The 15,200-nt window shown below is 37.8% G+C and overlaps 1 protein-coding gene across 2 annotated transcripts in view; it reads left to right on the top strand.

Moving 5' to 3' along the window:
• The window catches only part of LOC131145143 (molybdenum cofactor sulfurase), a 158,012-nt gene that overhangs the window by 71,242 nt on the left and 71,570 nt on the right, over positions 1-15,200 (top strand). For both annotated transcript variants that reach the window (XM_058094244.1, XM_058094243.1), the window contains 2 exons: positions 9,938-10,054; positions 15,013-15,090. In XM_058094244.1, coding sequence (XP_057950227.1) covers positions 9,938-10,054; positions 15,013-15,090 — 195 coding nt within the window. The remainder of the gene's footprint in view (positions 1-9,937; positions 10,055-15,012; positions 15,091-15,200) is intronic.

Genomic DNA, 15,200 nt, shown 5'->3' with positions numbered 1-15,200 from the left:
TTCGGGCTTGAGACCCATTTTTAAGGCAGTCCAGTCTTAGATACTTAGTAGTGTAGAGTTGCCATCATTTGTCGATATTTATTCTCGCGTCCTTCATGCTTCCTTTAGCACATATTCTCTTGCTATTGCATCTGGTTCTGAGAGCACTACCTTTGCCACACATGGTGAATCTAATTTGTACCCAACAACCACAAAAGTTATCGAGGTGGTTCGAGTGATCATGGTAATAGACATGGACGAGGTAGAGGCACTCCTCACAAGTGCGGACTTTGTGGAGAGATAATCATACTATTGAGCAGTGTTGGGATCTCCAAGGTAGACCTTCACGTGTTGCCAATGCAGCCACCATCGACTCCACACCTTTGGGGGCAGCCAATGCAGCCACGCCGACTCCACACCTTTGGGGCCAAGTGGGGGGCAACGTACAATTTCTAGGTCCTAGGAAGAGTATTCCAAGTTCCAACAGTATCAAACATCATAACAAGTTTCTGTTCTCATTGCATCTCTTGCCCAAACAAGTAATCCCACATGTCTGTCATCTAGTACTTCTTGTCCTAGTCTTTAGGTTATATCACTCTTTAGTATCTTGCAAATTTACCTCGTGTTACTCTTGCTGATGGATCCACCACTGCTATCAAGGGAATTGGGACTGTAAATCCTACTTCTTTTATTTTCGTTCCTTCAGCTTTGTATATTCCCAAGTTTCCTTTTAATCTTATGTCTGTTAGCAGGATTACTAAATCCACGAACTGTTCAGTAATAACCTTCCCTGATTATACGGTTATTTAGGATTTGAAGATGAGGAAGACAGAGGGCGTGAAACTGGTGGACTTATCACTTTGAGTCGCTGTCTCCTTATACCGCTTGTACTACTGGCTGCCACACCTTGCCAAATTCATTGTCGCCTTGACCATCCTTCATTTGAAAATTTGAAATGTTTGGTTCCTAATTCGAAATCTGTGTCTAGTCTTGATTGTGAGTTTTTTTAGATGGGAAAGCATCATCGTGTCCCTTTTGCTTCCCGAGTCAATAAGCAGGCTGCAAGCCCTTTTATGTTAGTCCATTATGATGTTTGGGGTCCTAGTAGACTTGTATCCTACTTGGGTTTCTAGTACTTTGTAACCTTTGTGGATGATTATTCAAGGATGACTTGACCATATTTAATAAAAGATCTTGTCCATTCTATTATGAAATAAAGGCTCAATTTGGTTTGCTAGTTTGAATACTTCGGAGTGATAATGCTAATATTATTTTAGTACACAATTCATTACTTATATGACTTAGTTTGGTATTGTCAGTATTGTTAATCAATCATCCTATGCCCACACTCCTCAATAAAATGGAACTTGCAGAGAGGGAAAATAGACATATCCTTGAAATCACTTGCACCTTACTTTATCAAATGCATGTACCTAAAGTGTTTTGGAGTGATGATCTACTTACTACTTGCTATTTTATCAACAGGATGCCATCCTCTATTCTTAGTGGTAAAATTTCCTACTCCATTCTCTTTCCTAGTCCACCTATATTCTCTCTACCTCCTCGTATATTGGGGTTTGTGTCCTTTGTTCATCAACTAACTCTTGGGGTGGATAGGTTGGATTCTTGTGGTATAAAATTTGTCTTTCTTGACTACTCATATACTCATAAGGGGTATCGTTGTTATAGTCCTATGCTGCATCACTTCTTTTTTTTTTCTACTAATGTTGCTTTCTTTGAGTCTACATCTTACTACACCTAGTGCGTAAGTGGTTTTGATTTCAATTGGTCTTTTCCTCTACCTAGTCTTCTAGATTCTAGTTTGTTGTCCTTGCTCAATCAACTACCTGTGTCTCCATGTAGTTCGAGTCCTCCTTATTCTCTCGATTGTCCTAATTTGAAGGTGTATTCGCAATGTCGGCTCCAAGGAAGAGAGTCCCCTCTAGCTTCTACTATCAAGCCTTTGGTTTCCTCGTCTAATGATCGTATTTCCCATGATGTTGATCCTCCCATTGCTGTTTGGAAGGGTAAATGCATATGTACACAACATCCCATTTCTAACTATATTTGCTATGATTTCTTATCACCCTGCGATTATTGTTTTGTTATTGCTCATCATCTGATACGCTTCCTAAATCTATTTCGTGAGTCTTAGCGCACTTTGGGTGGAAGAATGCCATGGTTGAAGTGATGAATGTTTTACTGGACAATGGTACTTGGAACTTGGTATCTCTTCCTGATGAGAACTATGTGGTTGGTTGTTGTTGGGTATACATTGTTAAAGTCAACCTTGATGTTTTTGTGGCTCGTCTGAAGGCAAGTTTGTTGCTGAGGGGTATACTCAGGTGTATGGTTTGGATTATTCTGACACTTTTTCTCTGGTTGCCGAACTTACATCAATACATTTTTTCATCTCCTTAGCTACCACTTGTCACTTGCTTGAATGCCTTCTTGCATGGTGATCGTGAGAAAGAGGTCTATATGGAGCAACCACCTGGGTTTGTTGCTCAGGGGGAGTCAGGCTTAGTGTGTCAGCTCAAGAAGGCATTACATGGTTTAAAGCAGTCTCTCAGAGCATCGTTTGGTCGTTTCGGTGTTGTAGTAATTGAGTTTGGTTTTCAAGGGTGTGCAGTGGATCACTTTGTATTTTATCGTTGTACTTAATCGGGTAGGATCCTTCTTGTTGTGTATGTCGATGATATTGATATTACAGGTGATGATGATAAAGGTATTTAGAGTCTCAAACTTTTTATACAGATTAATTTTCAGACCGAAGATTTGGGGACCATTGAAATACTTCTTGGGTATGTAAGTATCTAGATCTCGTTTGGGAATCATAGAGGAAGTATGTTCTTGATCTATTGGACGAAACTAGATTGTTGGGATCCAAACCGGTTGATATACCCATGGATCCTAATGGAAAGTTAGTATTGAATATGGGTAGTTTGTTGCCTAATTGTGGATGATACTAGAGACTTGTTGGAAAGTTGAATTATCTCAAAGTCACTTGGCCAGACATATCTTTTGCAATAAGTGTTTTAATCAATGTTTGGATTCTTTAAGGACAAATCACTAGGACGCAGTAATAAGCATCTTTAGATATCTCAAAAGGTGCACCTGGGAGAGTTCTTTTATATTGAGATCAAGGTCACTCTTTTATTCAAGGATATATAGATTCTAATTGTGTTGGGTCGCCGTCCAACTAAAGATCCACAGTTGGTACTGTATCTTGGTTGGTGATAATTTGATTTCTTGGAAGACTAAGAAACAAACCTTAGCGGGTAGATGAAACACAGTGAAGTGATTGCCATTTTGCTCAGAACAAACCTCTGGAGAAACTTATTACTGCCACCTTTATGAAGTTTGATGCAGTTTGCTGATTTGTTTTCCAAGCTTTTTTTTTTTTGGGGGGGGGGGGGGGTGTGGTTTGTAATAAGCTAGGAGCATATGATATGTATGCTCCAACTTGAGGGGGAGTGTTAATGATTATTTTGGTTTTTTGGTATTATTTTTAAGTTTTTTAGTATGTTAATTAGTGAGAGTTAGTAAGGGTATTATGGTCTTTAGAATGTATTTGATTTGTATTGTAAATAGAGGGGGGGGGGGGGGAGAGACTTATATTCAAGTTAGGTCATTCATTTAATCAAAATTTCAACACCTTGAAATCCCTCGCATCTTACGTTATCAATTGCATCTACCTAAAGTGTTTTGAAGTGATGCTTTACTTACTGCTTGCTATGTTATCAATAGGATGCCATCCTTTGTTCTTAGTGTAAAATTCCCTACGCTGTTCTCTTTTCTAATTTACCTCTATTCTCTCAACCTCCTCATATATTCAAGTGTGTGTGCTTTGTTCATCAGCTAACTCCTGGGGTGGATAAGTTGGATCCTGATGCTATAAAATGTGTCCTATTGGGCTACCCATGTAGTCAAAGGGATAACATTGTTATAGTCCTACTCTACATTGCTTCTTTGTTTTTGCCGATGTTACCTTCTTTGAGTCTACACCGTACTACACTTAGTCTCTGAGCTTCATTTGCCAAATCTTTAAGATTCTATTTGCTGCCCTTACCCAATCATACACCTGTGTCTTCATGTAGTTTGAGTCCTCATCGTCTTGGTTTTCCTAATTTGCAGGTGTATTCATGATGGCCGCTCCATGGTAGAGAGTCCCCTCTAGCTTCTACTACCGCACCTTTGGTTTCCTTGTCTGATGATCATATTTCCTATGAGGTTGGTCCTCCCATTGCTGTCAGAAAAGATGAACGCAAACCTAAACAACATCCCATCTCCAACTTTGTTTGCTATGACTTCTTATCACCCTCCTTTTATTGTTTTGTTGCTACTCTATTTTTGAAGCCTTAACCCCCCCTTGGTAAAGGATCGCAATGGTTGAAGAGATGAATTCTTTATAGGGCAATGATACTTGGGAATTGGTATCTCTTCCTCTTGAAAAATATGTGGTTGGTTGTCGCTGGGTATATACTGTGGAAGTCAACCTTAATGGTTCTGTGGCTTCTTTGAAGGCACGAGTTGTTGCTAAGGGGTATACTCTAGTGTATGGTTTGGATTATTTTGACACTTTTTCCTTGATTGGGAAACGTACATCAATACGTCTGTTTATTTCATTGGCCACCACCTATCATTGGACTTCGCATCAATTTGATGTGAAGAATGCCTTCTTACATGGTGGTCTTGATGAGGAGGTCTAAATGGCGCAACTACCTAAGTTTGTAGCTTAGCGAGAGTCTGGCTAAGCGTGTCAGCTCAAGAAGGTGTTGTATGGTTTAAAACAATCTCCCAAAGCATGGCTTGGTTGATTTAATGCTATAATATTTGAGTTTGGCCTTCAATAGTGTGCGGTGGATCACTCTATCTTATCATCATACTTCATTGGGTAGGATCCTTCTTATTGTTTATATGGATGATATTGTAATTTTAAGTGATGATGATCAAGGTATTTAGAGCCTAAAACATTTTCTACAAACTAAGTTTCAAACCAAAGATTTGGGGACACTAAAATATTTTTTGGGTATAAAAGTATCTAGATCTTGTATAGGAATTGTCTTGTCACAATGGAAGTATGTTCTTGATCTCTCGGATGAGACTGGGCTGTTGGGATCCAAGCCAGTTGATACACCCATGGATCCTTAAAGCAAGTTTGTGTTGGATTTGGGTGACTTGTTGCCTAATCTTATACGATACTGGAGACTTGTTGGAAAGTTGATCTTTCTTATAGTCACTCGGCCGGAGATATATTTCACAACAAGTGTTGTGAGTCAATTTATGGATTCTCTGAGGACAAGTCATTGGGACACAATAATTTGCATCTTGAGATATCTCAAAGGTGCACTAGGAGAGGTCTCTTATATTAGGATTGAGGTCGCACTTATATTCAGCATTATACTGATGTTGATTGGGCTGGATCACCTTTACACAGAGGATCCAAAATCGGGTACTATACCTTTGTGGGTGGTAATTTGGTTTTGTGGAAGAGTAAGAAACAAATTGTAGTGTCCATATCAAGTGCCGAGTTAGAATATAGGGCCATGGCTCACATTACATGTGAGCTTGTTTGGCTGAAAAGCATGTTAGAAGAATTGGGCTTTCCACATTCTCAGCCTATGGAGTTGATACGTGGTAATCAAGCTGCTCTTCATAATACCTCCAACCCAATCTTCTGTGAGCAAACAAAACTCATTGAAGTTGATTGCCACTTTGTTTGGGAGAAACTTGTGTAGAAGCTCATTCCAACCACTTATGTGAAGTTCGATATGCTGCTCGCAAATTTTTTTACTAAAGCTTTGAGGGGTGCTCGTGTTAAATTTATTTGTAACAAGCTAGGAGCGTATAATATCTATACTCCAACTTGAGGGGGAGTGTTAATGGTTATTTTAGTCTTTTAGTATTATTAGTGTGTTAGTGTCATTTTATTAAATGAGAGTTAGTAAGGGTTTTGATGGAAGAACGACTGTGGTGAATGAAGTTAGAGGATGGAGGAACCATCCTCGAGAATTTGAAAGCTAGGGATATGGGCACCAAGAGGAGACCATTGAGTCGCCTCTGTTTCTTGCTCACACGTTAGCATCTAGAGATGGGCAATGATCTCATCTCAAATTTTCTCCACAAATTATACTTCATGTGGCCAACTCAAAATAAAACTAGGAAAGTGCAAGATCAGACGAATAAGTTAGTCATGTATGTGCTGAACATTTTTGGCGTATAAACCATATTTACATAAGAATCTATTCTCATTCAAAAATTTGGTTGATAACAACAAATTCGAATTAATTTAAAATATGAGGAATTTTCTTAGTATATACAAAATTTGAAAACAATAGCCCAATTTTTTGGAAACACAAAATTAATGCAATGTTTGTTCTCTAAATAATCTCAATCAAGATCTTTTTATTAGATTTTAAGTAATCCAATTTAGGCATTTTAGACAAGGAAGGATTCAATTGGATATTCCATGCGGATAGCTTTTAGGAGACAAGAATTGATCATCTCTTACTCTCAAAAGACTTCCAAAAATAAAAGAAACTAATCAAGAGAACTTCCAATCAAAATAAAATTATATCAAATTAAAATGGTTGCAATCTCCAATCAAAAAGTTCTCCAACATATACACACGTGCCCATAAATGTAATGCTGCATTTAAATTTAAAATCTGACTATATACGTATATGAAAATTTGAAATCAAGTCAATTAGTGTTGAGATATTGTCATCCAATATTTTTTCAAAGTTTCTTATTTTTAATCAATTGTATGTATTCATGAACACAACAAGTACATAAAGCTCCTATGTCTGATGATTGGTTAATGGAATAAAGTATGAGGCTTACTTCCACAATTGGAGAGGTTGTTTTTGAGATTTGATCCTATGATCTTTTGACACACCCTTACCATTTGGCGAAGGTTTGCCCTAGTAAGTCATGAGAGAATAATTATCTTCAAAGATGAACATCTGCATGGAGAGGGAAATTGTAGGTGACATCTTCTTTCATGGGAAAAAGTGGAGTCACTGGTGTGAAGTTGTTTTGGGAGGATTTGCTTTGCTTTGGAGTTGTCTTCATGGATGGAGGTGTGCAAGTTGTGGGAATAAAGAAGCTTTTTGTTGGGAAGGCCATCTAACAGCTGCGGCATAGTGTATTTGAAGAGAAAATGTGGCAGAGAGGTGGTTTGGCAGGATGCGGATCTAGGGTTTCCTGCAAGTGAAACATTGACAAAGAAAATGGTATGTTTGGGCTAGAGAATAGAGGCCCTTTCTAATGCATTAACACAAGGGTTTATGGTTAATTGATCAATCAGGCTATTGTTTCTAATAATGGCGGGCTTTGGATTTGTGGGTCTATGAGTAATGAAAATGCATTGTGGGCCTGCTGGGAGAGGGTAAGGCTTGTTTGAAATGTTATGATAGACCTGTCCCAGTTGGTGAGCTATTGTGGCTCTTTTGCTGATGCGAGGCCTTACGTTGAAGCAGGTGAAGGGGTCCGTTGGTTTGGGTCTCAATTGTAAAAAGTTAGCAGTGACTCTTAGACAGTCCTGGGTATGGCAAGAGGGGGTTTCTCTTATAGGCTAGGGATATGGGTTATTTACAGGATGAAGGGGCCTCGTGCTTGGCAATATGGATGCTGTGCAAGTGGAGAAGAGGAAAGATTATGATTTTTCTATTTCTTTTTCAATTGTGGCAGGCTTTTTTCCAGAAGTTTCTTTTCAAAATCAAAAGGATAGAAATTAGCAGGGGCCAAGCAATCTGCCAAGGCTGATACATTGGGCATAAATCCTGATCTGGATGCTGGATGTGAATTAAAATTGGAAGATTATAGTGCTTGTGTTGTGGAGTTGTCCAATACGTTTTTCAACAAACTGCTTTGATAGTCCTGAATTTGCCTCTCATTTGTTTATGCATTATCATTCTCTCTTGGAGGATATGGAGCAAGTTATTTGGTATTATTGGAGAAAATTTGGTTTGTCCAGAGTCAGCAGAGAGCCATTTCATTTTTGGGGTTTGGCAGAAGCAAAGACAGGTCGGCCTTATGGAGATGTGGACTATGTGCTGTGTTTTGGGGTATTTGAATTGAAAGGAAAATTTGCATCTTTAAGGGGAAGAAGAATTTTCTGTTTTTGGTTTGGGATGAGATTAAATATTGGCTTCTTGATGGGCTGTTGCTGCAGGTTGTTTCAACGGAATATGTTTTGAGGATGTTCAGTGTGATTGGTTGGCTGTTTTTGATCGACTGTTATTTTCCTCTTTTTTTTTTTAATTTAGTTGTTCCTGTTATTTTAAGGAGAATTCCTAATTCTACTTTTCTCTGTATTCTTTTTTAATAATATTTCTTCTCTTTCTATCAAAAATTAAAGTGGTTAATAATTGGGGAATCAGCAGTAGGTGGGTTAGGTTACGTGCCAGGACTCAGAAGAATCGGAGTTGTATAAAAGAGATGGATATTCAAGAGAATTTTGTGTTATAATCGTGGGAATAAGCCTGATAGTGGTGGGCAAACACTTGATATGGATGAGCCTACTAAAAAATATACTCACGGGGCGGTGATGAAAGAGGGAGTTATTGTGAACTCTTTGTACTGTGATTGAAGTCACTCTGAGGCTTGTGTTGAAACTTTGAAGGAATTGATGCTGAAATCAGGTGAGGAGGAGAGTGAGAGCTGCTGCACTAAGGTTAAAAGGAAATGGGGTGATGAGTTTGATAATGGAAGTGATCTTGATAGTGATTTTGCATGCAATGGTAGCTTATTACTGGGCGAATTTTGTGAATATTATTGGTATGTTATAGACTCCTCATATTTAGTTGGAGATATTTGCCATCTGCAGGCAAGTCCAGTTGCAGGCTTAGGAGTTGGTAATCTCTTTGACGGCGATGATAAGGATATGGCGTAGCAGGCAACAAGTTGAGAAGTAGTTTTGCCTACCTGTATTTCTACTTGTCCTGGGGGTAGTAAAGGAAAGATGTTGAAGCTCCACAATTGTTGGACGAGATGTGGCTGACTGATCCTCAAAGGTAAGAAGTTCGTTTGGATTGTGGTAAAAGCAAGTGGAGAAAGGTTTAGTGTGACTTAGCTAATTTAAAGTCCTCTGTCAATTATGATGGCAAGCGTTTAAGAAGGGGTTTTTTTAGTTGGGTTTTGATTTGCCTTTTTTTTTTTGAAAATTTTTTTTTGGGTTTTATTTTACGTTCTTTTTTCATGAGACTTCTGGTCCTTTTTTAGCTTGTAATTTTTTTGTTCTCTGCTAATACATTTCTTTTTTTATTAAAAAAAAAGGAACATGCATTGCAAACTTGCATGAAAAATTGTGTGTGTTGCACGGTGATCTTGAATGAGAGAACAAGGAAGAATATTAGTCAAGCCATGATGAATAAGTACGTACAATTCATTCACAAACACTGCATCATATCCGCATGATACATATGCACATGGAATAATTTCTAAAAAGCGGATTTTCATTTAACGAGAAAAAATTATCCCATTAGGTTTAATTCATATAAATTATAGTCATAGTTAATCTAAGTTATGCCATTCATCAAAATCATCCAAAGGGGATGGGCCATAAAGGAGAGTTATGTAGGTTAAGTGAAAATGTAGGGGGCCACTCCAATTTCCCTCAATTAATGATCATCTGTTGTGCTATGAATGAACCTGACTAATAAAGCCAGCTTGTTTTGAAATATATGGTAGTGTGACTGACAGGGACTCTACTGTTGTTGGAAATATGCCTTCAGATTTCTGCTTTGCACTATGAATTTCTCATTTCTTCTTAGGCACTGCTTGCTGTGGGGTCTTTTCCTGGCATTTATAGATGGTTTTGCCAGGTATTGTACCCTCAGTTTTTTTTAAAAATTTTTTAATCACCTAAGGTGCTTTGTGACTTTTGTCCTGTGCTCATTTTTCTTGTTTACATTTGAAACTCCTGATGTTTGTTTTAACATTCATATTTTAGGTGTTTTCTCATGATATGGGTCCTGTAGTAACATTCAATTTGAAACGCCCAGATGGCTCTTGGTTTGGATACCGTGAAGTGGAAAAGTTGGCCTCTTTATATGGAATTCAGTTGCGGGTAAAATTTGAGAAATGCAAATCCTTTTGTATATTTTTTTTTTTCTGTATTGAATAATTCAATGCTTGATTCTATGAATACTTATAGATGTCTCTATTTTTACTACAAATGGGACAACTGTATGATTTAATTAAGAGAAAAACCCAATAAAAATGTATGATTTGCATGATTGATGGCATATTCCATATTCAAAATTTAAATAATTGCATGAATTTGGTTAGTGCATTTGTGAAGTACTATTTAATGCGTTCTCTTCAAGTTAAATAGTGTTGTGTGTTTCAAATTTGAAGTGTTGCAGGAGTGGCTTTGTTGAAATTAGATATAGAAAATAATGTAAAAATATAAGGACAATATTTGGCATCAAAACATAAAATAAATAAAAAAAGAAGAAGAGATATTTACAATATGGGGAGATAGACATGTGGCTAAGCTTTCTGCCTCATGCTTAAGCCAGCCATTGGATGGATTGGTTTGACCCAGTTTGGAGGATAGTTCCAATGAATAGGGTCAAGGGCTTATTGACCTTGACCCTGTTGACTCCCAAGAGGTCTTGTGTTCAGTTCTTGTTGCCTGCATTTATCGTCAATTTACTAGTGAGTGCAAATATCTAAATGATATGATTTGTATGAATTGGTTCATATATTAATATATTGTTTGAGGCAATTGTAAAAGAATTGCTGTGTGCAAAAGACTTTGCATTGTTAGAGGGCATGAATGTGGTGCAATATTATTAAATCATTGGAGTCTTTCATGAATTGTGGTATATTGAAGGATATTTGTATATTGTAAATTTTATCAAGTGACTTATGAGATTGCTGTTTAATTTTGTTAGTTTTGAATATTCGAATATGAGTATGAAGTGTTTTAATTGGACATGTATTTATTGTGTGACATACAAGAATGTGTGTAGATAATGATTTAGTTGGGTATGTCATATCATTTTTGATAGAAAAAGAAGCTATATTGATGGTTGCAAGGAGAAACAGATACTTTAAATGAGGGCTTGAAAACATAGAAAAGAAATTGAGCATCCACTTAATAAAGCCACCCAGTCTTAGTTGACATTGTGAGAATAGTAGCCATTAAAACAGCCTGCACAGTAAGCCCAAAGTCGAGCCAAATACCACTGTCCTAAAAAAGCTCCATTAATAATCTCTTTTCGTAAATAAATTCTAGCATTCCTTTGCAGCCAAATTCCTGTAATAGAGCATGAAGAGCTCACTTAACATCCTTATCTTTCCAGAAACAGTGAAGGAAATTGTCAAGAGTTCCTCCACTGACTTTGGACAAACCCACACTGGTCCAAGAAATCCAAAATTGTATTCCACATGCTCCATGCAAGTAAATAGTGTAAAAAAAATGTGACACATCCTCTGAACTATTTCCACACATAAAACAAATGGAAGACAGAGATTTGGAAGGTTTCATATTCTGCAGAGATGGTGTTAAACTTAATAAATGCCACCAGCCAAACAAGCACTTTTATCTTAAGAGGAATTTTAGCCTTCCATATACCCTGATAGAGAGGATATCAGCTAGTAAGGTGAGAGAAGAGAGATTTACAGCTAGTAAGGTGAGAGGAGAGATTTACATGAATAATCACCTGATGTGTAGCCCTCCAGCAACATGAGCAAGGAAGGCAACTACTCCACCTCTCTATCATTTAAATCCCTTCTAAATTGAAAGTTTGAAGGAAAAAAATAATCCCTACGAAGAATAAGAAATGAGGAAATTTCTTATTACTCCATTATGGGAAGAAGAAAGACTATGCAAAGAAACAAAGCAACATGATAATGCTTCCACGACCAACCCCACCCCCCTAGAAAAAAGAAAAAGAAAAAAAAGCTCTGAACATCTTCCCTAAACCTAATGCGATGACCTCTACCCAAATCAAACTTGTTAAGGAAAGAAAAGATGGGTAAACCTGCAAAATGAACCTTCAAAGACTCTCTGAAGAATTTTTATAAGCATAAATTAGCATCCCACCCATTTTTTTGAATGCCATATTTACTTATTAATTTGTGCAAAGGGAATTCACCTCCAAGGTAAACTGTCACTCCACCATTTAGCCAAAAGGGCATTGTTTTTTATAGACACCACATTTCCAAGATCCAACCCTCCTTTCTTTGACCCACACACCACCCCCACCTAACCAAATGATCTGTCCTGTCTCCTACATCTGAGCAGAGAAAATCCCTTATAATCCTCTCAAGCTTTCAAGGTACCCTTCTTGGTCTACAGAGAGACAACAAATGCAGAAGAATCATAGAAAGGATAGCCTGACTGAGAGTAATTCTACCGCCTAAAGTGAACAATGCTTCTTTCCCACCATCCAACTTAACTACCTTGGTCGCCCTAAGATCCGAAAAAGCTAGATATTGTGGTTTTCCTCCCAAAGGGTCACCTAAATAGGTCAAGTGCCACTCTAAAACACCACACCCACTCTTGCCCAAATTAATTCTAAAATCAGAGACCCTCTAAAAAATCAGCAGAATAGTGAGGTTGTTAACACTTAACAAAAGATTCAACATGGTCATTTAAAAATAATGGTGTCATTATAGAATTGCAAACAACACACCATCACCTTCCCTCTACCTACCTTAATACTCCTTAGAACCCTCCAATCTCCAGCCCTGTCTATCATCCTACTCAACATATCAACTAGAAGGACAAATAAAAACAGGGATAAAGGATTCTCTTGTTATTTTATTGGTTATTTAGTATTATTACATATGTTAATAATTTAAAAAGTGTGAGGCTATTATAGTCATTGTGATGTACTTGACATATATTATAAATAAAGGGGAGATCTATGGCTGTGACTAGATCTTCCAATTTACATAATATTGTAAACATGTTATTGGAGCATGGTCTTGAGACCTAAACCTTAAGTGCCACGGCCACCCTCAAACCGAGCCCTAAAATTCTAAATCCTATGATCTGCCAAACTTGAAATTCCATCGTTGGAGCCTCCCTCGTGCACCCTTATGCGCTACTCGAAGGCTGGCAGTACTGATTCCACGTACCTGTGCGTGAGGCTCCATCTGGCTATGTTTTTGGTCTGAACTGTTCCTATATAGTTTGAATCCCTCTATAAACAATATTATCGATTTTTGGTGATAGATTTTTGTCCAAAGATCCCATTTTTCAGTTCTTCATCTGCAGAACTCCAGGAATGACTTTGGGGTAGTGCTGGAGACTGTTCACTGGTAACTGAGTTACTGGGGCCTGAAACTGCGCTATTTATTCTGGTTGTTTGTTTGGTTCGGTGTGTTTTTGTGATTTGTTTGTGTAGGTTGTGTGCGTTCGGATGGAGTCCATGTTGTTCTTTGTTGCCATAGATTACAATCGAGAAGTTTGATGGAAAAGGTTGTGGCTTGTAGTCAAGAATTATGTGCAGTATTCTTAGGCTGTCAAGATCCATTTGACAGGCTCAGGCAAATTTGAACATTTGTTTCATGAAGGCTGAGTGATGCCAAAACATTGGTCTAGTAGGACTGTAGACTGGGGTAAACCACCACTGCCCCATGCTACATGCAGCACATATGAATAAATTAAAAAAAAAAAAAAATCTTAAGATGATTAGCCTCAATTACCAACCTAGTGTCTCACACCATCAAAATACTGCTTGCTGTCTCTAGGGAAGAATCAATAATATGATTTCTAGTGTATCGGACATATGCCAACTACCTGTATGTGTCCAACATGTGTAATACTGATGGTGAGGGCTGCTGGAGTTGTTGATGCTTCTGTTTCTCGTTCTTAAGCTGTCTTCTTAGTGACTTGGAAGGAGGCTATAGTTCTTATACTGAAGATGCTTCTGATTGTAGTAGCGGAGGATTGTATGAATGATAAAGTACAACATATGGAGTCTAGGCATGAAGAACTATTGAAGGCATCGAGTATTTCAAGTATCAAGCTGTCAATACCACAATCCCATTGGCTTTATCTGGCACCTTCCTACTATAGTTAACGCGCATGCATAACATCTTGCACTCCTTACCGAATATTTGCTGGGTCGTCCCCTACGAGCGATGCGTTGCACTTGAACCACCCAGGTGTAGCGAAAAGTGGGCAAGGGTGGGCTAGGTCATCGCCCCGAAGCGACGCCCCGTGTCGGTGCCCAGGTATAGTGTCAAATATGGGAGGGTTCTTGCATCATTCTGGACATGGGCAGGGAAAGACGTTAGTTCAGGAAACTAGGATTAGATTAGCAACTTGGAATATAGGGACATTTACGGGTAAAGTATGGAAATTGTGGATACAATGATTAGAAGAAGAATTAATATAATTTGCCTTCAAGAAACTAAGTGGGTGGGGGAGAAAGCTAAAGAAATCAATAAATCAGGATTTAAACTTTGGTACATTGGAAAAGAAAAACATAAGAATGGAGTAGGCATTATTATAGACAACAACTTCAAAGATAGCGTTGTGGATGTAACTAGAGTAAGGAATAGAATTATAAAAGTCAAGATGGTATTAGGACAAGAGATAATAAATATCATTAGTGCTTATGCTCCTCAAGTTTCCTACTTATCACACTACTTTACTATGGTACTCAATTTTTCATGCAGCCATTGTGGAATTCAACTATACAACCTCATATGCTAATTTTCTTTTCCAAATGGACATTGCATTTTGGCAACTCCACCCCCCTACCCCGCTTCTCTTTTTTTTTTCTTTTCTTTTTCTTTTTTCTTGGTATTAGCATATCAGAATCTTTGTCCATCTTTGTTTTAGTTTGTCCATTTCTGTAAATGTATGCAAACAAGGTATTGTTTTGCTTGTATTCATACCTAAGTTAAACCTTGGAACTTTCTGTGGCAGCTATGTTTGCTTTCTGTTATGGCAGTGTTATACAAGATAGTTTAAACAAGAAAACCTTGAGCACTTTGATATGTGGATTAGATATCTTGGTGAGATGCTGACCGCATTTAATTGTTAATGTTTCTGTGCAGACAGGTTGCTTTTGCAATCCTGGTGCATGTGCAAAATATCTTGGATTGTCCCATTCGGATCTTTTTTCCAACGTTGAGGTATATCTTAGGGGCTGTTTGGTATCACTATAAAAAATTATAGAAACGAAAACTAGAAACAAAAACCAGAAGTCAAAAACAGAAATTAAAAATCAAAAACCATCAAGGCA

The sequence above is a fragment of the Malania oleifera genome, chromosome 12, assembly GCF_029873635.1.
Source record: "Malania oleifera isolate guangnan ecotype guangnan chromosome 12, ASM2987363v1, whole genome shotgun sequence".
Taxonomy (NCBI): Eukaryota; Viridiplantae; Streptophyta; class Magnoliopsida; order Santalales; family Ximeniaceae; genus Malania; species Malania oleifera.
The sequence above is the reverse complement of the archived record's forward strand: the minus strand, read 5'-3'. Positions and strand labels throughout refer to the sequence as shown.